Below are 23,890 nucleotides of genomic sequence, written 5' to 3'. Positions count from 1 at the left end.
ATTTTCTTAGTTCAGCTAAACCAAAAGGAGCGTATGGAATTCCAAATTTGAAAATATCAGATAGTCGCACACCCCTACTAGAAACTGGGTACTTACTCTGTTTTACCCTCCTTTACATCAGCCACACCGCAATCACGTTTTCTAAAAATTGTTTTTAGATTTGTTTCGTTTAGTGAGGCTTTACGTCCCGAAGCGACTCGACGTCTGAAACCTACCTAAGTGACTCGCACACCACACGGGCCTCTAGCCTTTTGCCTCCATCAAAACGCAAGTCCCTCGTCCGGGATCGAACCACCGCGTCTTCCGTGTCCGCAGCCGAACATCATAACCAACAAGCTACCGTGGCAGACATTGGTCGTAGAGCTTCTAGGTTATGGAGGGATTGACGTCACCTATAAGCGAGAAGCACCGTCGCTATTCTCTGCATCCTTTGTACGACATTAGCATCAATATGAGGCGTTCTTCGCAGGTAGCACTCGGCGTTTTGGATGTGGACTGGGGCTAGAATCCCGGGATCAGGGATTCAGCAGCCGGCTCGTACGTTCTGACTTCAGGAGCTGTCCCGTTTCCTCGGGTTGCCGGCGAGTCGGTAAGTGCATGGGGCGACTTTCTGACTGCAACTGAACTGCCCCGCTGCAACACAGGGGGTGAAACGTGAAGCTACCATACCTACACCATGAGGTTTGTCTCCATCATTCAAACGAGTCCCTAACAAGGCGGCTATTTTCGATAGCAGCGTTGCCCGTTATAGGAAGATTCAAAGCAACAATGTTTCACCAAAAGTATGCGGTTCGAAAGTGCCTTTCGATGTGCCTTGATGAGCAGTTAACCTCGGATGCACACAGCAGAACTAAGAGCGCATATTTTGTATGTGAAGAAACGAGTCTTATTCTAAAAACTTCGATGTCAGTGCACGTTAAAGAACCCCAGGTGGTCGAAATTTCCGGAGCCCTCGACTACGGCGTCTCTCATAGCCTTAGTCGCTTTGGGACGTTAAACTCCATAAACCAAACCAAACCTTCTAAAATAACCTCTTATACCAAAATAACGAGCTTGGCAGGTACATATAGTTCATAGCTGGAGCTGGCAGTTTGTTTTAACTATCAGCCGCGTCTACTCCTTTCCTTTTGTTGTTTCTTTCTCGAGTGAAACGGTGATAATGCTCAGAGACATTCTATTTTATATCCCTTTCCCGAGTACATAAAAATTAAGTTGGAACTATACGCCCGACTAATCAGAAAGGGTGCGGCCAATTTGGTTGCCACCTCATATCCACTGCCGAAAATCGCTTCAATATTTCATCACAGTTGAGTTTCCCTCTAAGTCTTCTGGAGGGAAATTGCGTTTGACTATTATTGAAGGGTGCTTGACGTCTTGCGAATTCGATATTGCTCAATCACGTGGCTAGAGGACATTTATGGAGAGGTTTTTTATTAACAATCAATAAAACTAAGGAAGATACAAGCAAGGAGAAAACTTATTTACATTTGACTGACTAGTTGTTTTAAATGAAGAAACCAGTCCTCGGTCCAGCCGAAATGGCTGGTTTGAAACCCTATGACCCCGCCCTCGGTGGAGACAGCAACCAATCAGGTAACTCTACAAGCCTCCACCCAATAAATCACTGGGGAAAGGGAAACGCCACCAATCACCAATTGGGAAAGAACAACACAGCCTATCAATGGTTTTGGAAAGAAGACAACTCACCTCCATGAACATTGTACAAATATGTACATTTTCCACCATCAAGATTTCAAAGTTTTCTCTCTCCCTCCCACGAGCTTTGTAAACATTCTCGATTTCCCACGGTGCAGGTTGTTTCTGCCTCTGGTAAACCCAGGTTCGAGGAAAGTCACCTCAAGGCCCATCTGCTCAGTACCCTCGCTTACAAACTGTCTTTCATGCCTGCAGATAGCGTGGCAATGTCCTGTTGACCGCGCCTCAAGTGTCAACGCGCGTTGCCCTAGACATGGGACAAAAGCCACGTGACGTGGATCCGTCTTTGCTCAAGAACGTGCACAGTGGGATGCGACCTTATATGTTCCAGGAAGGGGTTTAACCTTTCCGTTATTCTAGGAATCCTCCGCTATCCAGCTCCCCTTATCCGGCTGGGTAGCCAGTGTGACTCAGTTGCAGTTCTCTCTCAGTTGCTTCTCTGCAGTTGTGCGGAGGGCAGAAAAAAAACTCTACATTCCTTTATCGCGAACCCAGACGCGGCAAACAACGCACAGGACCGCGAACTTAATTACCACCATTGGCACGAAACAATAATTTCTGGCTCAAATTAAAACATAAAATATTGCCAGTTTGCATATCTCCCTGGACGTCAAAAGCATTACCATGCCTGATACTATGCACACAAGAAATAAATAACAAAAACCCATTGCTTGATTTGCGACGCTGGGCTCATTCAAGTACATGATAGAGACAAGAACCCTCTGGCGTTACCGAAAAGCGCACTTGGTTTTGGTTTTAGCGTCGTTTCCAGGCTTGACCCGGGCTTGTGCAGCTCAAGAGCTGGGCCAAGTAGGCCAGGTTACCGCGTGGGTCCGCGCCTATGAACAAATTACAGCCAGAGGAGAGCTCTGCAATGCGCACACCTGGGCATAGAAAAAAACCGAAGTCCACTGCAGCACTCGAGATCCCATCTTACGTCATACGCAGAAACAGTTTGTGCTCAGTTTGCTCTCCATCTCTTTCTGACTGATATTTACCAACCATTTAGCTTATCTCACGCGGTTTCCAAGCCGCGGCCAAACCAAATGTAATCATAAGGTACATCATTTATCAGTTTCTAAAACCAAGTCATCTGGAGTAGTTGTTGTTCATCACGAGACACGAATTTCATCTTTCTGCAGAAAGAGAGAGGCAAGCCAGAGAGAGCGAAGAAAGCGAGAACTGGGAAAATGGTAAGTGTGCGATGTATTGTTTTTCTTGGCCTTTGGAGAGCAACGCGACGATCGATTCTAGAACATGTATCGAGCTGAGAAATAGCCTCTTCTCAATACGTTAGCATCATTATTTGCAGATCTCCAGCGCATATTGCATAAATTGATTATGTAAATTGGTTTTTGAGGAAACGTAATGGAGCAGTATCTATCTCACGTAACTCGGTGGATACTGGAACCGCGCCATAAGGGAATAAAGGAAGGCAGAAGTGAAAGAAGAGAGAAAGAGGTGCTGTAGTGGAGGTCTCCGGAATAATTTCGACCACCTGGAGATCCACAGAATAATTTCGACCACCTGGAGTAGTGGCTCAGTGATTACGGCGCTTGGCTGGTGACCCGACAGACGCGGGTTCGATCCCGGCCGCGGCGGCTGAATTTCGATGAAGGCGAAATTCTAGAGGCCCGTGTGCTCTGCGATGTCAGTGCACGTTAAAGAACCCCAGGTGGTCGAAATTCCCGGAGCCCTTCACTACGGCGTCTCTCATAGTCTCAGTTCGTTTGGGACGTTAAACCCCAATAAACCAAACCAAACCAAACCAAACCAATGATTATATATCAGAATATCGGAATTGGAAGGTATTTAGACGTGAGATACACAAGTATCTAAGCGCACGCACAAATCATGGGGCAACTGAAAGTGACGCCGGCAAGAAAAAGTAATGAAAATATTATGAGAAATGCCCTCGCATGAATGAAAGGGTGCTCCCGGATACAATAAACAGTAATTGATTCGAGCATTCTTAAAAGATGCAGTGGTTCTGGGCACGTCGTTGGCAGGTGTTAGTAACTAAGATCTGGCAGACATCCTGTGCTTGTTATTTAGCAGAGGGAAGTGTAAGGCTGCTCCAGGCGCCTGTTGCAGTACGAGTAGTGAAAGGAATAAGGGTTGGATAAGAATGCGGGATGAGAGGGGGTGGATTTTCGAAAGGTTGCAAAGTGACCAGGATCACTCGGTGTGGAAAGCAGCTGAACCAGAGTGGGGACAATAATGAGGTACAATTCATTGCAGGTGCCTAACCTCTGTTGTAGCTTGACTACTTGGAGGAGAAGAATCTACTCCCTCGCTAAATTTTAAAAAGAAAAAAGTTAGGAAATGCAGGGAGAGTGGACTTGGGAGAGGATAGAGCCCACTTCAGAAATATTCACTGCCGCGAAAAAAAAGCAGAGAGAATGACGTCGGAACTCCATAAGTTAAACCAAATAAAATTTGAATTTCCAACACTTTACAGATAAGCACTTCATTTGGGGCGCAAAAAATCGCCGCTTAAAGTCAGAATGACACCTTTTAAATGTGCTTAAGGTTTCGCTTTTGGAGCGGCAAAAAACACTTTTTATGGTTTCTAGGCAGACATCACCCCTGGCTGCCCTGGTTATGTCCCTTCCGTGATGCCATTCGAAGTCTGGCCGGGACGACGAAACAAGAAAGACAACGTTATTACAGAGAGCTCCTCGAGCGCGAAAGGCTGAAAAAGCGGTAAGTAACCCCAGTAGCACAAACGGGGCTCGGAATTGCGTCTGCGGAATTGCGGAATTGGGCTGCCCCACACGGGCAGCCCATGGGGGCCCGATGTGGGATATGTGCGGGATTTGCAACTCGGCATCGCGCGGGACCCACAGGGGCAGCCCAGTGGGCTTGCTACATAGGACCAGCAGGGGACCCCTATGGTCTGCATGCATAAAAACGATACAAAGGGCTTTCCTCGGTCCAGTAGGACATCCACTGCAAGACCCATCTCTCTAGCAGTCACAGGCCTCGTTGGCCTTGTCTTGGAGTCTTCATGGTGCATCGTCGTGTATTCTTTGTAGGAACTTTCTTCATTGCCCTTCCGTTTGTAGTTTTCGTACCAGCGGCTGCACGGCCGTGCACTTCCTCTGGACTCTCAGCAGCGCCCGTGGTCATCTCGACCTTGCTCCTGCTCTCGCACGCTGCGCTACTTGTCGACGTGGCCAGACCCGTTGATGAGGGATTCGTTGCCCTGAGAGGCGAGTTCTTAAGATGTTGCACCATCCAGTGGGTGAAGCCGGCGCGTTGACTTCCGGCATCTGAACCAGTGGTGCGCAGGTAAAACCTTTAGGTTAACAAAATATACAGGATAAATTGCAACTATCAGACCACTCTGACGACCTTAGGACAAAGGAAAATGATATTTGGCCACTTGCTGGGGGAATGATTACCTTAGCTGTTTACGCACCACTTTCAATGTCAGTTTCGTCGTGATGTGAAATTGCGCTGGGCTGTCTGAGAAGGTACAACTGCGCGGGCGCAGTTGGCACCTCTGGTTGGGCAAGGCTGTGGATTTACCCGCTTCAAACAACACAGGGTAGTTGCTCTCGTTAGCTCTTTTGATTTGTTTTAAGCTGTTCGCTGTAATTTCGTTACAGCCCTCTACAGCGCTGAAGCATTCGCCATGTCCGCCGAATCCTTTGATTGAGGCTTGATAGGCTTGTGCTGGCTTTCTGTAGCCGCCGTGGTTGATACGCTCTTGGTTACTTAAGTGTGACTGCTTAGCCTTTGTAGTAGCAATAAACTTCATTGCCCAAATGAGCGCGCGAGAGTCTTCGCCCAAGGAGGGCCGCGTCCTTAGTCCAAGAGGCCATGGGCATTGGCCGTTTTCTGCGCCCTCTCCAACAGCATGACTGGACCTCCTGGTCACGGCTGGTCAGCCAGATCACACAGTCCTCTTCGGAAAGTTATTGCGTAGGTTGCACAATTGCGCGCTTTTTGTTTGGCATTTTGGAGTGCTTTGAGTTGAACTCGTAGCTCATGGGCTACACGCTCTTGGTTATGAGCCTGTCTCGCACAAATTTGATTGATCAACCATTTAGCTTTCTTCTGGTGTAACCTTTTTTCTTGGTTTTGGTATCTATTCTACTTTAAATTTTTACGCCTTTTTTAGCTGATATACAACTACTTTCTTTACCAGGGTTAACTGGTTAACTTTAGCCATATTTTATAGATAACCATCAGGGACGTGACTGTGTGCCCTTTACACAGTCATTGTATCATCGTCACCACTAATAATCCCCACCTAACCACGGCTCTGGACACTTCACAACGCGAAACTAGCTCGCAATTGCAAGTCATGTCGTCAAGAATACCAACTTTAAGATGAAATGTGCATGCACTTCCCTGGAGAAACTGCCACCGTCAATCTTCTGAAGCGTGAATGCCGTTGGCTGGGCCCTTGTTTCTTGCTGAACACAGATGATCCTGAGCCTTCACGTAGGTATAGCGATATATAATGATCAATCTACGGACAATGTGTCGTTGACCTACCACGCGCGTGGTTTGAATTTATTTAGTTGACCCAAATTACAATTAAGCAGGCTGTATTTATGGTCTCCGGTTCACCCTTCTCACCGGTGCAAAGAGAGAGATGGGGGGAGGTGAGTGGGTGATCTCTCTAGGAGCTGTCTCCGACCTTCGAAGTGCTTGCGAATTATAGGAACATAAGACAGAAGATCGTCTGTCTGTTGTGACCGGTGCTGTCATGGATCGATCCGGGTGTCATAGCCGCGTGTCATAGAAGTGTGGACGCCCAAGTGGCGTATGTCATATGATTGGTTACATTACTGTGCTTCTACTTTTCCTCGAACGCAGTTTGTCTAACTTGCGAAAAGAAGTGACTCAAAGAACTGTACAAAAGTAGATAGGACAGGTGGCAGAATACCATTTGAATAATGAACGCAAGCATTCGCTTTTACTTTCTCACCTCTATCACCACTAAACTACATGTCATTGCTCACTGCAGCCAGCTGCTGTCTCCCGTCAGGCTCACCATCTGCCAGCCCAAAGGGTACGTACTTGATAGGTATCAATAATCACTAGTCAATGATTGTCCGGTTTTAGAATTGTTACCAGTTTCTTGCCAGTCTCTAAGCAGTGTGTGATCTCAACCTATTGAAGCTATGCAGTGAAAACTACGCTGCTGTCGTTGCCTCCTTGTACCTGTGCGTATGTGAAAGGTGTTCTAAAGAGCGTTCTGGGCAATTCGTTTTCGCTTGTATTTTGAGTTTTGGGGGTACCTGTGGATAATTAGTTTAAGCCACAACCACAAATGATGTCCATGAAAATTAAAATAGCGCTTAAACTATCTGTTCTCGAGAACTCAAACTCTGCACTCTGCGATAGCCGCGGAAAATTCTGTGATTAAGAAACACAGTCAACGTAATTTTTATTACTCTGTAAAGATACGATTAAAGCAATAAGTTGATAAAACTATTACCTATTGGCGGTTCAGAGAACATATTACCGATATAACAAGCACGAAGTACGCGGGCTATGTTCTCAACTCGTGTGGTGCGGCAGGGGTAAAGCGCACAGTTGTGTGCTCCGCCCAAACACAGTCCGACTAGCGACAGGCAGATTTTGAAGACAGCTCTACGTATTACTCGGCCAACGACAGAGCAGAAAGCCCCCACGCGATTGGCTGAAAGGCAATCCTATTCCTGCTCTCCGAGGCGAGTTAAAAATTTAAGTGGGGAAGTCGTGGCTCTTAATTCGAAGTTTCAGCGAATACACGGATCGTGTACAGCAGGAGCACAGCTAATCGGCCCAATATGGGGAATGTATTGGCAAAGGCTGATTTTTTACAAAGGATCACAGCGGGACCTTCTGTTTCCGATAGTGGGCCGATGACCTGTGCTGCTTGTATATATCGAGTTGCTGCGACAAAAAGAGGGAACTCAAAATCGTCTTCAGTGCGCCTTCAAGTCTCACGCGGTGCCTGTGAATATCTCCAGAGGGAAAGCTATTCGAGGGACGCCATTTTCTTGAGCGCGATATCTTAGCAGTGTCGAGCAGGTTTTGTGACACTCGGATTAAGCGTTTTTTCTTTATTTTAAGGCAGCACAAGCTTGCAGCCGGCACGGAACATTTGTCACTTGGGTACGGCCTGCACTGCTGAGGGTCAGAACCGCCTGTATCTACCGGCAGCCGTCAAAGGACGCGCCGCAGGTAAGACAGAGAGCCAACACCACTTTGAGGGCGACAGACGGTATATATATATATATATATATATATATATATATATATATATATATATTAGATTCCCGTCGCTGATCCCATTTCGTTCCCGTTTCGGAGGGCCCAAGAGAAAGTAATGGGCATTCCACTAACGCGAACCTGATGCGGCAAAACAAAGTACAGCACCGCGAACTTCACTTATATACATTGCCACCTGGTGCTCTTAGGTGGCGCTGAAGTGTCTTCGAAGACGTTGAAGTGTCTCGCGCTGGCTGGCTGGCTGGCTGCTGCATTCTGCTGGTTAGCGACTTGTAGCCCTCTTTTTCGTTACATTATATATATATATATATATATATATATATATATATATATATATATATATATATATATATATATATATATATATATATATATATATATATATATATATATATATATATATATCCCAACACCACACTTTCGTTGTTCCCCAAAACGAGTTTGACGAACTCAGGGTGGCATTATGATATGCTTGCACAGGAAAAGGTATTCAGAACGAAATACAATCCTACAAGTGTTGCATTCGTTTTAGGGAGTCGACTTCCGAGCACACTGATGTTAAAAGGGTACAGGAATCCTGGCTTTAAGTTTGTTCAATGGCCACTGAGTCCGCCATTCTCGGAAGTACAGCTAATAGGCCCAATATTGGGAATGTATTGGGAAAGCTCGATTCTACAAAGATCATAGTGACACCTTCCATTTAAGATATTGCGTCAATTACCTGTGCTGCTTGGGAAAGTGCTCTTTGGAAAGTCATTGCGTGGATTGCGCAATTGCGGGGTTTTTGTTTGGCACCTTGCAGTGCTTTGAAGTGAATTAGTAACTCATGGGGTACATCCTCTTGCTTATGAGCCTCTGTCTGGCACAAATTTGATTGGTCAACGATTTAGCTTTCGTCTGGTGTAACCTTGATTCTTGGTTTTGGTGTATATTCTAGTTTACGTTTTTACGCCTTCGGTTAGCTGATATACAACTACTTTCTATAACAGAGTTAACTGGTTATGTTTAGCCATAGGACACAGTCATTGTACCATCGTTACCAATAATAATCCCCACCTAACCACGCTCTGGAGACATCAGAACGCGAAACTAATTCGCATTTGCAAGTCATGTCGTCACCAATACCAACCGTAAGATGAAATGTGCAAGCACTTTCCTGGACACACTGCGACCGTCAAACTTATGAACCGTGAATGCCGTTGACTGGCCCCTTGTTTCGTGCTGAACACAGATGATCCTGAGCGTTCAGGTAGGTATAGCAAGATATAATGATCAATCTACGGACTATGTGTGGTAGAACTACCACGCGCGTGCTTTGAGTTTATTTACTTGACCCAAATTACAATTAAGCAGGCTGTATTTATGGTGTCTTGAGTTCACTCTTCTGACAGGTGCAAAAAGAGGGAGGGGGGGAGGGCTGAGTGGGTGATCTTTCTAGGAGCTGTCTCCGACCTTCGAAGTGCTTGCGGATTTTAGGAACATAAGACAGAAGAGCGTCTGTCGGTTGCGACCGGTGCTGTCGTGGATCGATTCGGGTGTCTTAGGCTGCTGCAGAAATGTGGACTTCCAAGTAGCGTATGTCATATGATTGGTTATATTACTGTGCTTCTGCTTTTCTTCGAAGTTTGTCTAACTTGCGAAAAGAAGTGACTCAAAGAACTGTACGAAAGTAAACAGGACAGGTGGCACAACGCCATTTGAATAATGAACGCAAGCATTCGCTTTTCCTTTGTCATCTCTATCACTTCTAACCTCCATGTCATTGCTCACTGCAGCCAGCTGCTGTCTGCCGTCAGGCTCGCCATCTGTCGGCCACAAGGGTACGTACATGATAGTGATCAATAATCACCAATCAATGATTATCCGGTTTCAGGACTGTTACCAGTATAATGCCATTCTCGAAGTAGTGTGCGATCTGAACCTAATGATGCTATGCAGTGATAACCACGTTGCTGTGGTTGCCTTCTTGCATCCGTGTGTGTCGAAGGTGTTCTAAAGAGCGTTCTGGGCAATTCGTTTTCGCTTGTATTTTGAGTTTGGTGGGTTCATGTGAATAATTAATTTCAGAGACAACCACAAATTATATCAATAAAAATTCAAATAACGCTTAAACTATTTGCTTTCAAGAGACTCAAACTCATCACTCTGCGGTAGCCATTGAAAATTCTGTAATAAAAAAACACAGTCAACGTAATTTTTATTACTCTGTTAACGCACGACTAAAGCAATAAATTGATAAAACTGGTACCTATTTGCGGTTCAGAGAAGATATTACCGATATAACAAGCACGAAATACGCGGGCTATGTTCGTAAGTCGTGTGCTGCGGCAGGGCTGATCCGCACGGTTTTGTGCTCCGGTCAAACATTAGTCTGAATAGCAACGAGCAGATTTTTGAAGACAGCTCTACGTATTACTCCACCAACGACAGACCAGAAAGCCCCCACGTGGTTTGCTGAAAGGCATTCCTATTCCTGCTCTCCGAGCCGTGTTAATAAATTTAGTTAGGAAGTTGTGGCACTTAATCCAATATGAAGTGTAATAATTCGAAGTTTCAGCGAATGCACGGATCGTGTGCCCCAGCAGCACGGTTTAATGAGCCCAATATTGGCAATGTATTGGCAAAGGCCGGTACAGACGCTTTGCAATTCCAGTATTGGGCTTATTACCTGTGCTGCTTGTATATATCGAGTTGCTGCGATAAAAAGAGAGAGCTCAAAATCGTCTTTAGTGTACCTTCAAGCCTCAGGCGGTTCCTGTGAATATCTCCAGAAGGAAAGCTAGTCGAGGAGGTCTCCATTTTCTTGTGGGCTGAGCAGGTTTTGTCGCACTTGGATTAAACGTCTTTTTTATTTTAACGCAGCACTAGTTTGCAGCCGGCACGAAACATTTGTCACGTGGGTGTGGCCTGTATTGCTGGGCGTAAGAACCGTCTGTATCTACCCACAGCCATCAAACGACGTGCCGCAGGTGACAGAGAGAGCTAACAGCGCTTTGAGGGAGACCGATGGTCTTGTTTCCAGGAATATTAACGACAAAGAAGAATATAGCATTTTAAGACACCACCACTACACTTTCCTTGTTACCCAAACGAGTTTGGTGAACTCAGACTGGTATTTTGATATTTTGATATGCTTGCGCAGGAAAAGGTATTCGGAACGAAATACAAGTCTACAACAAGCGTTTCATTCGTTTTAGCGGGTCCGTTCCCGAGCACACAGATGCTAACAGGCTGCAGGAATCCTGGCTTTGAGTTTGTTCAATGGCCCCTTCGGCTGCCATCCGCAGAAGTACAGCTAATTGGACCAATATTGGGAATATATTGGCAAAGGCCGATTACACAAAGGATCATACTAAACCTGTGATTTCCGATATCTAGGCGATTACTTGTGCTGCTTGGGTATACCGAGTTGTTACGATAAAAAGAGGAACTCAAAATCGCCTTCAGTGCACCTTCATCCCACGCGGTAGCTGTCAATATGTCCAGCGGGAAAGCTGTTGGAGGGGTCTCCGTTTTCAGGAGGCCGCGATATCTTTGCAGTATGGAGCAGGTTTCGTGTCAGGCGGATTACATGTTTTGTCTTTTGTTTTAACACAGTGCAAGCTGGCAATCGGCATGGTTCATTTGTCACGTGGGTGCGACCTGCTCTGCTGGGAATCGACAGCCATCAAAAGGCGCACCGCAGGTGAGATGGAGAGCCAACAGCACTTCCGATGATCATGTTTGGAGGAGTATAAAGGACAAAAAAACGATATATAGCTATTTTAGCGCCACCACAAAGCGTTCATTGTTCTCCAAACGTGTTTTGCGATCTCAGATTGGTATTAAGATGTGCTTGCGCAGGAAAAGTTATTCAGAATGAAAGACTTAACACGACAGCAAGCGTTGCATTCCATTTAGGGAGTCCGCTTCTGAGCACACTGGTGTTAAAAGTCTGTAGGAATCCTGCCTTTGAGTTTGTTCGCGGGCCACAGCGACCGCCATCCCCAGTTGTACAGCTTATAGGCCCTGTATTGGAAATGTATTGGCAAATGCAGGTCCTGCACAGGACCTGAGTCAAATTGTCCATTTCCAATCTTGGGTCGATTACCCGTGGAGCTTTGGGATCATCATCATCATCATCATCAGCCTGACTACACCCACTGCAGGGCAAAGGCCTCTCCCATGTCTCTCCAATTAACTATGTCCTTTGTCAGTTGCCGCCACTGTATCCCCGCAAACTTCTTAATCTCATCCGCCCACCTAACTTTCTGCCGTCCCCTGCTACGTTTGCTTTCTCTTGGAATCCACTCCGTTACCCTTAAGGGCCAGCGGTTATCTTGCCTTCGCATTACATGCCCTGCCCAAGCCCATTTCTTCTTCTTGATTTCAACTAAGATGTCATTAACCCGCGTTTGTTCCCTCACCCACTCCGCCCTCTTCCGATCTCTTAACGTTACACCTATCATTTTCCTTTCCATAGCTCGCTGCGTTGTTCTTAACTTAAGCTGAACCCTCTTTGTTAGCCTCCACGTTTCTGCCCCATAGGTGAGTACCGGTAGGATACAGCTGTTGTATACTTTTCTCTTCAGGGATATTGGTAAGCTACCATTCATGATCTGAGAGAACCTGCCATATGCGCTCCACCCCATTCTTATTCTTCTAGTTATTTCCCTCTCATGATCCGGATCTGCGGTCACTACCTGCCCTAAGTAGACATATTCTCTTACTACTTCCAGCACCTCGCTACCAATTGCGAACTGCTGTTCCCTTGCTAGGCTGTTGAACATTACTTTGGTTTTCTGCATGTTAATTCTTAGCCCCACCGTTCTGCTCTGCCTGTCTAACTGGTTGATCATGCTTTGCAGTTCTTGTCCTGAGTGGCTTAGCAAGGCAATGTCATCAGCGAATCGCAAATTACTCAGGTATTCTCCATTAACTCTTATCCCTAACTGTTCCCATTCCAATCCCCGCAATACCTCCTGTAAGCAGGCAGTGAAGAGCATTGGCGAGATCGTGTCTCCCTGCCTGACACCTTTCCGTATTGGAATTTTATTGCTGACTTTATGGAGAACTATAGTAGCTGTGCAATCGTTATAAATATCTTCCAATATTTTCACATAACACTCTTCCACACCCTGATTCCGCAATGCCTGCATGACAGCTGAGGTTTCCACTGAGTCAAATGCTTTCTCGTAATCAATGAAGGCTATATATAGGGGTTCGTTATATTCTGCGCATTTCTCTATCACCTGATTGATAGTGTGAATGTGGTCTATTGTCGAGTATCCTTTACGAAAGCCTGCCTGATCATTTGGTTGACTAAAGTCCACCCACTTTGGGATAGACCCAGTTAAAAGCAAGCAGTCCGGATAGATCACGTGCACAGCACTGTACCAAGAGTGTGGGTCGTATAAAAGGCTTAGCTGCCGGAAGAGTAACGTTAAACTATCCCGGTTAGCTCTAACAAGAGCCGACTGCGCATCAAAAGGTGACCGATGGCATGCGCCCTGTGGAGCGATATCCTGACACTGGTTGGTTGGTTTATGGGGTTTAACATACCAAAGCGACTCAGGCTGCGAGAAGAGCCGTAGTGAAGGGCTCCGGAAATTTCAACCACCTGGGGTTCTTTAACGTGCACTGATATTGCCCAGTTATTTGGCCTCTCCAATTTCTCCGCCATCGAAATTCAGCCGCCGCGGACGGGATAGTACCCGCGTCTTTCTGGTCAGCAGCCGAGCGCCATAACCACTAAGCCACCGCGGCGGCCAACTTTAAAAATGGCTCCTCCGAGTTAAGAGCGCATGGAAAAGTACAAGCACATTCCCGGTCGTGCTTAAACAATTTCTTATTATTAATAACTGTAAGGAATGACCTGGTTATCATAACATCATTGCCATGTCAGAATATTTCCGAGCATAGGTTTAAATGCTACAATTCGAGGAACCGCTGAAAAATTTTGCAATGCGCTTGTTTTGAATGTGAGCGCCAAGCCAACCGCTGAACCGTTTGTAAGATTGCAGAAAAGTTGATCACACAGTGAATTGGTAAATTGGTTTTGGAGGAAAGGAAATGGCGCAGTATCTGTCTCACATATCTCGGCGGACACCTGAAATGCGCCGTAAGGGAAGGGAGGAAGGTGGGAGTGAAATAAGAAAGAAAGAAAGAGGTGCCGTAGTGGAGGTCTCCGGAAAAATTTCGACCACCTGGGGATTTTTAACGTGCACTGACGTCGCATAGCACACGGGCGCCTCCTGCGTTTCGCTTCCATCGTAACGCGGCCGCCGCGGTCGGGTTCGAACCCGGGTACTCCGGCTCGGTAGACGAGCTCCTTACCACTGAGCCACCGAGGCGGGTTTCTCTCATTTTCTTGCTGTACTGATACCTTTATCATCGAAGGCGTTTTTTGGTTGCTCTTTAATTGTGCATGGCTCCGATCGTTACCTGTATTCAAAAGAAACACGTTCCCTAATAATTTAATATATCCAGGTCGTAACAAAACCATTTTGGTAGTTTGACAACGCAACATACGAGTGGTTTATTTCTTCCACACGTTGGCAGAATCATACGAAGATATAGAGAAAACCAATTTTTAATGAGAAAAACTTTATGCAGTTTTTTTATATATTGTGATATTTAACTGTGACAATCAATATCTCTGCTCATCTCTCGTGTGCAGGCTTGAATATTTTTGTTATTAATGTTTTCGCTTTCGTCAGAAGCCTTCTGCTTTTGTTTACTATGGAAGTTCTAACTGCTTCGTGCGGGCGATGGAAACGCTATAAAAAGAATGATTTTGCTACATGTTGGAAGAAGGGACCATTATATTCCATATTTATGTGCCAGTACTTTACAATTTCCTAATATTGAAACATTTCCCGAAGAATGTTTGAAATGCTACTGTGAAGTGAAACTACTGCTGGAAATTGCAACTCAAGATACTAGCAAACTAATACTCCAGGGTAATGGAATATTTTCCTGCGTCGAAGATGCGCATGACACGCTAATAATTCAGAAAAATGTTTTATCGCTCGTGGCTAAATGGGTCACCAGAAATATTGCAAGTGCGTCTACTAAGTTCACTTTTTAAGAAGTATCATCTGCGTTCCCCAGGAAGTTTAAAAAGCGCCGAATTTACAATATTAAGGCGGCAAAATTAATAAAAACAAGAAAATTTCACTTCCGCGCCCTGCACATTCTCAGAAAGCGCCGCTAGTGCTCTATGTACTGTCGAGCTCAATACGAATGTCTTGCAATGCGTCCGGTGTGAACCTGGTGAGGATTCCGCTGTACAGTCAGTAAATGAGCTCGAATACAGAGCACCCAAGTTGCACGAAGTTTCAGTGTACATTGTTCTTTGCAGCAACGAGGGAGCGCAGAAATTTTCAGTGGCCCAGGGATGCACACACAGCGGCTGTGTTGCAGCTAGCTCATTTTTGGCGGGATAGCACATAAGTAGTTACATAGCATCCTTCGATGCGAATATGGAAAACGCACATCGATCATGTTCTTCAGCGAAATTATGGGACCAGCAGCCACCTTTTTTTTAAGGCGAAATCCTTTAATGGCTCACATTCACTGTGTATGTTCTACGCTGGAATCGTGCCAAATGTGGCCTGTCCTCCATGCAGCGGCGCAACCTTCTCAACTCCTTAGCAACCGGCGTCGAGTGAGTGAGACGCATGGCTCCGAAGCGGCCCAGAGAGTCTCTCGTTTACTACAAGCACCTTTGGGTAGTTCAATGGGATATCGGCGAACACTGTTGCCATTGCACTGGGGCGCCATGTACAACATGGTATATGGAGTGGGTTGACCAAAAGGCTTTCGCCCAGCAAACTTTAGAACCATTGTCTTCGGTAATTTTTTTCTTGTTTTAATACTTACCGCCTATTACACTCTTATTCGCACAGCTGAAGAAAACATTCGTAATTCTTTGTAGGGTGGGCACGGAAGCCATCATTTCATAACTCCATCCATGTTTGTGGCGGTAGCCCCTCTTAATCATACCTAACGATGCTGGGGAAGAGAATGCGTTTGGCAGGGTGAATCCTCCTCTCCACGTCTTCTGGTAGTCTTCTCCCCAAGCATTACCGAAACCACCCCTCTTCTCCTCCTTTCCACAATCGCTTTTGACACGGTTTTGATGGCAGAAAGCCACAGTGATAACCTATTAACGCTTTCGCATTAAAAGAAGAGTGCGCAGTAGTAATCTATGACCTTTCTGTCATTGTTCAGATATTTGGCTGCCGGCTGTAATTGGCCAGTGTATTCAATAACGCTTCAGATGGAGTAATTGTAATTGTAACCTGCTCAGGCGTTTCCAAACGGAAAAGTTGCTAGAAATGAAATCACTGGCGCTAAATAATATCGTTCTACATTTTTAACTCAAACGCACGAAATTACCCAGTGGTTGAAAGAGGTGTTTTATGAGTTGTTTAGTGCAATATACACTTGCCTGTCGTCTTCGCAGGCAGCCAATGGAGCCTTGGACGTGTGGGAGTTACCTTACGTCGCCTTGTCTGACCTGAACTGCTCGAGCTGACTGGCACCACCTCTTCGTAGTGCTGCTGTAAGTGCAAAGGGCTTTCTTGGCTTTAGTCAAACTTAGTCCTTAAAAAAAAGAGAGCCGACGCTGAGGCAGGAATCGAATGTCCATCGCTAACACATCTATCATAGGTCGTTAGTTCGAATCTGCGGGGTGCCCAAGGCTACAACTCAATTAGTAAGTTCATGCTGTCCGAAACGAGAAATCTTAAATCGTGTGCGACTACCCCGAACAAACTGCGACAAACGATTGAGCCGCAGTGTTGATATGAATATTCATAAAGACGTAGAATTGGGGGTATAGAGGTCGCCGGTTCGTACCTCTGCTGTGAGCTAGGATCTAACTTATCCATTAAGGTAGTGCTGCCCGAAAAGCTGACTCCTATGACTCCATTCGGAATATTCTGCAGCAAGCGATTGGCCCACGAATTCTACACGAATGTGAGGGCTAAGTGGCCCGACTTTGACGCCTGTCAGGTGAGACACACATACAGGATTGACATTGTTGCGTTTCGAATTGAGGTGCCCATTTTATACCCGACTGTGACCATCTCGGTAAGCATGGCTGCCACTGGGTAACGATCTGCGTTATAACGCATAAGGCTGGGACCTGAAACGCAACTAGTCGAGCTTAACGCTGTAACAAAATGTCGTTGCTATGGCTGTCCGTTCAATCAGCATAACTCGGAGGCTTTTAAAGAGACAAGGAGGGCTAACGCTCTAAAGTTCAGCAGATAAATGTGAAAGGACACACACACACACACACACACACCAACCGGAACGCTGTACGGCAAACGGTTGCATCGTTATTTTGGACACAGCCGTGCCTTAAAGGGCCACTGACCACACTGTGGTCGAAAATATTTTCTACCTCTCTGGTAGCAAAGGATTGTCCGCGCAAGGCGCGGCCGCAAATATTTTTGAAAAGACTCATTGTAGCGCAGATACAGCTATCGGAATCGAGCTACTTCGCCGTGCTCCTTTTCCTTCTGTCCCCTCCGCGAGATTTTTCCCTCTCGTGCCTCGCCGAGTAGGCTACACAAGAGAAATGGCCCTTCCTTTACTGATGTTAGCCTAGGCATAGTGTCTGATGGAGTACCTCACATGTCTGTCATGGTCCCGCTTTGAAAAGAATTGTTTTCTTGCTTTTTGCTACCCGGGTTATTTAACGAAGTTGGGGGGGGGGGGGGGGGCAAAGCGCCCTCCCATTTCTAGCACGTTTTGGGCAACACGCCCAAAACGCGATCGTCTCGTTCTTCGCCGCGTGGGGCTCCTTTCCGTCCTTACTTTTGCTGAAGTGTGCGGTTTTTTAAGGCGAAAGCCTTTAATGCCTCATACTGTCGTTAGCAGACGCTGTCGGCAGCCGTGTCGACCGACGCGTCGGCAGATTTGTCCGCCTTTCGGCGTCACTGCTTAAAAAGAAAGTGCGCCGAGGGTGGGAATCGAACCAGGGCCTTTGGCATTTAAAGCGGGGGCGCTACCACTCCGCCACGAAGGCTCAAGGTTCGAGCATGAATAAAGGCGCATCTAGTGAATGCATGGGTTTCATAAATAAAAAATAAAAGGGATAAAATGAAGGAAAGGGGAAATAAAAAATAAAAATAAGAATATAACAAAAATAAAAACAAAATGAAATAAATCTTGAAAAAATTTAGCGCGACACACAAGGACCGAAAGAGTAGACGACACGAGCACTGACTAACAACTGGAAGTTTATTCGAAAACACGTAGAATTATAAAGGAAGAAAGTGCGATAAAATCGTTGGTCAAAAACCAAAAGAAGAAAACTAAACACAACAGTCACCGCCAGCTCCTGCTATCAAGACGCAAAGCACTTGTCCAGATAAGCTACCTCTTTTTCCCGTATAGTAACGGACGGTTTGGCCACGCACGTGTTATGAGCCTTGGCGATACTATATGCCTCGTAAATTTCCCTACACAACACGTTGTCATTCTTGTACTCAATCGTAGTGTTGTCAAGGATCGGCGAGCACTTGCTGGTCCCGAGATCCTTGCACTCACGGCAGTGCAAAACAAGGTTCGAAGACACCGGTTTCCTGCAGTCCAGTGAATTCTTGTGCTCCTGCAGCCGCACATTGATGCACCTGCCCGTTTGGCCGTAATACACCTTCCCGCAGGCCAATGGCACCTTGTACACAACCCCCTTTTCGCAGGCGGTGAAATCGCTGGCATGACTGGCAGTACACTCCCGCGGGGATTTTCGAGGCAGTGTCTTGTCTAGCCTGTTCCGAACTGCCGCGCACACTCTCCCGACCTTGTTATCAGCTGAAAAGACCAGCTGCACATCATGCTTAGCTGCAATCTTCCGTAGTCGATGAGACAGCCCGTGTATGTATGGCATACATGCAACCTTCTGGCGTGGCCGGTCCGCTGGTTCCTGAACCGAGGGGGAAGCCTCGCGCTTCAGTTTTAGCAATAGTCGCTCCGTAAGCCGGGCAAGATGCTTTTGAGGGTAACCAGCTTCTTGTAGTCTGGCCACTTGCCTCAAAAAACCTTCCTCAAGTCGGTGGGGACACGACTGCCTCAGGGCTGTGGTCATACCGGACATGGCTATGCCGTCCTTGACAAGTCTTGAATGCTGGGACTGGAAGTTTAGAAGGGGCTTCCCCGCCTTTGGAGCATACACCCAGCAAACATGCTGATTGGTTAACTTCAACTCCAGGTCCAAAAACCGGATACAACCGGATACAAAAACCGGAGATAGCAGGAGCTGGCGGTGACTGTTGTGTTTAGTTTTCTTCTTTTGGTTTTTGACCAACGATTTTATCGCACTTTCTTCCTTTATAATTCTACGTGTTTTCGAATAAACTTCCAGTTGTTAGTCAGCGCTCGTGTCGTCTACTCTTTCGGTCCTTGTGTGTCGCGCTAAATTTTTTCAAGATGTATGTTAACCAACTCGCCCAGTCTGCAGTATTGTTAAAATGAAATAAGGTGAAAATAAAAAAAAACAATAAAAATAAGAAAAAGGGCAAAAATAAGATATAAAAAAACAAGGAAATATGAAAACAAAAAATAAATAAAAACAAGCAGTGCGCCAGGAAACGCTTTCTCCTTGCCGCACTTTAGAGAGCCAAAGTGCCTCCTGAATTTTTTTGTGTTCTGTGGTTGCTTGGCTGTGCTACAAATGTGATGTGAAACCATCACACACGAAAAGACCTTCTTTTGCACATAAAGTTCTCGCGAAAAAGCTCCGGTGTCATATGTATTAGTGCCTAAATTTTGCCACATCATGGAAAGCGCAGGTAGGTTGAGAATGTGATGTAAAAGTTGTCTGCTTCGACAGCTGCACAACTTGTTCATTAGGCTTGCCGAACGGAAGTCTCGAACCATCTACTGCACAGTACTTCGCACTGTGTAACAGCATTGTTTAGGAAAGCTTAAGTGTTGTGCTAGATTTGCAAACTTCAAACATTTTTCACTTATCTCTCGCAATCACTGACTGCAATGAGGTCATGCATTGCGTTGGTATAGCTTTGTCAAACATGTTTATGAACAGTGGGCTTAATGCCGCCGCGGTGGCTCAGTGGTTATGGTGCTCGGCTGCTGACCCGAAAGACGCGGGTTCGATCCCGGCCGCGGCGGTTGAATTTCTTTGGAGGATAAATTCTAGAGGCCCGTGTACTGTGCGATGTCAGTGCACGTTAAAGAACCCCAGGTGGTCGAAATTTCCGGAGCCCTCCACTACGGCGTCTCTCATAGCCTTAGTCGCTTTGGAACGTTAAACCCCATAAACCAAACCAAACCAAACCAAACCTTAATGCTGAGCCAGAACGCTGGACCATATATGGCAGCCCTAGAGCTACATGTTCCTGGATTGTGAGCAGACCTCTCTTCCTTACTCCTGTGCAGCTGTGGATCATCAAATATGCGTGTGTGATTCATCAATGAACCCTGTGGGCAGTGTAGTTTGAAAAGAGGCAGTGTTGCTGCATTGTTGACAAAGTGCATTATAAGGTTCTCTCTCATACTTTATTTTCTTGCACATGCAGTGTGGCTGTGGCCGACCTAAGCTAGCAGCTGTATACTGCCTCAGCGTACAGCAGCAGCCTTCAGGTAAGTTTGAACTCTGTGCAAGTTTCCCCGTACCCATAATGGATGCCTTTTTTCTTTACTCTGTGCACGCAGTGTACTTGTACAGGGATCGATAGAAATTTGCCGGATGAGAGTTCGTCGGTAAAATTTATCTCTGTGCAGTTAGCCAAAGCGATTTAATCAAAAGCCTAAAATCATGAGGGGACATGAATACTCGCTCTTAGTGAACAAATTTCAGCTGACTGCCTCGCGAGGCAATGTAAAAATGAATATTTTTCTGGAAATCCACATCCTGCAAACTTTTATCCCAGTGTACCTTGTGTAGCTTGCAGCTGTCTGGTAAGGATCCCTACTCTCACTGCAATCGTCTGGGCCTTCAGTATGGTTGCGACTGCCTGTGGGAGTAGTTGTGGTGTCTTGCTCTGTAAACGCATTTCTCATGAACTGGTATAAAGCTCTTTGCAGTAGGGCGCTTGTTTTTGCAGTGTATTTTGTAGAAGCAAAATAGTGTACATTTTAAAATATATTCTCGTCTTCGTTCCTTACGACTTACCAGTTGTTAAAGATGTAAACTTGCTCTCGCAGCTAAAGATAACTAGCTTCTTGGCACAATGGAGTCACTGCACGGAAGTGAATGTGGTCTGTCAAATTCGCTTGCTTTGTTGACATATTCTGAGCTTACTTAGTGTGGACTGTCTTCTGCAGGTAACGACTCCACTTGGGCTACAAATTCATCCATGGTCTGTACGGTACCCTTCCTACTGCGTGAACCAACTGTGTGGCGAGCTTGAAGAATTTCTCGTGAAGTCTGAAGACGGCCTTTATGTCATAAAATCGTTCTGTATTTGATAAGCTTTGTCATTTTTGTCGTTGATTGCTTTATATTCATGCATATGAAATACGGCAAGGCGTATGCCCGATTTCAGACACTCTGCGGGCTTTTATTACCCTGCGAGATGTACTAATTGCCCTGCGAGATGTGCCCTGCGAGATGTACTAATTCGAGGTTGTAGTTCTGGCTTGCCTCGGGACTGTGCAGAAGGCATCACCCGCAAATGTTCCTCAAAAGATCCGCGGCGGATATCCGGGAAAGATATCTGTCGGCGGTCTGAATAATTATATTTCTACCTCCATCGGAGGTCCGTGTGGGAGCCGTTGGACACCGGTGGATCTCGCAGATATCCGCATATCAAATGAAGGACATACTTCGGACGTCCGATGAATGTACACTGGTTGATTGGGAATTGCCACCTGTGAGGGTGGCAGGGTGGGTGCGCTGCCTATCCAGTGTCTGCAACACTCTGAACGTTACAGCCGCCAAGTCGCTTAGTTGCCGGATTCCCCATAGCTTTTCCTCTCTAGCCAGGGTCAGCAGTAGTTGAACCGCAGCTAATTTTTGCGTTTGAGGAAGGGAAATTTTGTAACTGTCCCACTTATCTCGGTGGGCACCTGAACCGCGCTGTAAGGGAAGGAAGAAAGGAGGGAGTGAAAGAAAGAAGGAAGAAAGAAGTGCCATAGCGGAGGTCTCCGGAATAATTTCGACCACCTGGGGTTCTTTAAAGGGGTGGAGACACTAAATTTGTGGTCGGCGCGCGTTATTTGTTTCAAATGGTTCTTATTGCTGCAGGAAGCATGATACGCACCCGGAGATTCATATATCCAGAGTGAATAATTTATTATCACATTTTTAGGTGAACGAATTTGGGTTTCGGTTTCGGAACACCGAGTTGGACAGTGACGTCACTATCTAGGATGCTCAACTACTTTGCGTGGTCACGTGGGCCCACAAAGTAACGCACCTCCTGCTGCATCGTCTGCTTTGTCACACACATGTTGGGATTTTGACGAATATGTTGTTGTTGTTGTAGCCTACGACAGAATGGCACATACACACTCTGGGGGATCGGCCAAGAATCGGGTGGAAAAGGTTGGTATTCACCTGTACGTAGTAAAGGCAAAAGGAAAGCACACGGGAGAGGAACACCGGGGGAGTCTACCACAAGAAGGGCACGGAGAGGATGAAAAAAAAAATCAACAAAACTGAAAACGATTCCAATGAGGACGTCTTTTTTTTTTATCGCACGCTAATATCGCCTTCGCGTGTTTCAGTGAGGATTCGAGGCACTTTGCAAAATGCCAGTAAGCATGACTAGTTCGGTACTGCGTTGTCAAAAACTACCGAAGCGAGTGGCGGTTCGCAGCAAATGTGGCTCGCTGGTGAGTGAACTGCGCTCACGGTGGTGGTGGTGAAAACTTTTTAATAAACAACAGGAGAGTTTGCAGACCAAAAATGGCCCTTTACATAGGTGGAGTCCTTAGTCCGGGACCCCGCTGGACGAGGCCGCTACTCGCGCCCGTTGGACTAGAGCCCTTTGAGACTCCAGCCCCGAGCAGTTGAGCAGGGCTGCCTCCCATGCCTCTCGGGAAGGGGAAGGATTGGGGGGAAGGGAAGGATTCTTTTGACAGGCCCAAACCATGTGGAAGGTATCGGAAACTTCCCCACAGTGAGGGCAGCGCCCATCAATTTTGGGGTCGAAATGTTTCACTATTGCAGGACACAACAGAGTGTTGGTCTGCAAGCGCCTCAGAGTTCGCTCATCAGCTTTACTCAGGCCCTTAGCAGGGACCGGGAAAAGACGATGGCGTTCGCAATAGTCGTCCAGAATTTCTCTGAACCGCAGAAGCGGTTGCACAATCTCCGAGCCGGAAGAGCCTGGGGCTCGTCACTCGTGCCTCATGGCAGGCGGCTGTGGTTGTGCCCAGCTCATCATGCGTCACTGTATTTTGGTACGACGACACTAAAACATTGGTAACTCTACGAGCGTAGTGACGTCAGCGTTGATCCTGCTAGTAAAGTTTATCGAACGTGAGAGCGAGCATTAAGGTAATATTTGGAATTGAATTGAAATATATTTTAAACGTTTGTGTCAAACTCCTGGCTGTGAGTGCCCTTGCGTACAGAGGAATTCCATAGCAGGCTTTCTATAGCCTCAAAATTTGGTGTCTGCACCCCTTTGACGTGCACTGACATCGCACAGCACACTGGCGCCTTTTGTAGTGAAAGCTATATTGGCCTCGAACTTGCGATTTCGCTGTGTCGGTGCTCCGAGGAGGCGCAGAAACCTCCTTTGAGCCGTTGCCTAGCCACCACCGCAGCTGGCATGGAGTGAGAGCGCGCACCTCGCAGCGGAGCCACCACCGCCGTTTGGTATGACGTCACACCGCTTTCCTCGTCGTAGCGCTCGCCTCCGCTTGCTTCGCCAACTGGATCGCATGCCTGATAACATATCGGAAGATTGAAAAGGAGAGCTCTTGTCTTTCGCCACATATATCTTGGCATAGCCGAGCTAAACCGCTTCCA

The 23,890-nt window shown here is 46.4% G+C and overlaps 1 protein-coding gene across 19 annotated transcripts in view; it reads left to right on the top strand.

Annotated features, from left to right (window-relative positions):
* The window catches only part of LOC149347671 (uncharacterized), a 76,666-nt gene extending 55,301 nt beyond the window's left edge, over window positions 1-21,365 (top strand). For 16 of the 19 annotated variants that reach the window (XR_016292568.1, XR_016292566.1, XR_016292565.1 and 13 more), the window contains 10 exons: window positions 470-589; window positions 2,859-2,909; window positions 4,293-4,422; window positions 6,701-6,745; window positions 7,799-7,905; window positions 9,729-9,773; window positions 11,551-11,638; window positions 16,403-16,501; window positions 20,487-20,550; window positions 21,235-21,365. Coding sequence is in view for 1 of the 19 variants with exons in the window: in XM_089587281.1 (XP_089443407.1) it covers window positions 470-589; window positions 2,859-2,909; window positions 4,293-4,422; window positions 6,701-6,745; window positions 7,799-7,905; window positions 9,729-9,773; window positions 11,551-11,638; window positions 15,564-15,588 (611 nt within the window). In the remaining 18 variants the exon portion in view is untranslated. Of the gene's footprint in view, window positions 1-469; window positions 590-2,858; window positions 2,910-4,292; window positions 4,423-6,700; window positions 6,746-7,798; window positions 7,906-9,728; window positions 9,774-11,550; window positions 11,639-15,563; window positions 15,738-16,402; window positions 16,502-20,486; window positions 20,551-21,234 lie in introns of those variants that run through there. The other 3 variants (XR_016292574.1, XR_016292573.1, XM_089587281.1) reach the window with 3 other exon arrangements.
* The last annotated feature ends 2,525 nt before the right edge of the window (window positions 21,366-23,890 follow it).

This window comes from Amblyomma mixtum, chromosome 4 (assembly GCF_055824585.1).
Source record: "Amblyomma mixtum isolate Tamu chromosome 4, ASM5582458v1, whole genome shotgun sequence".
Lineage (NCBI taxonomy): Eukaryota > Metazoa > Arthropoda > Arachnida > Ixodida > Ixodidae > Amblyomma > Amblyomma mixtum.
This window is presented reverse-complemented; position numbering and strand designations above follow the sequence as displayed.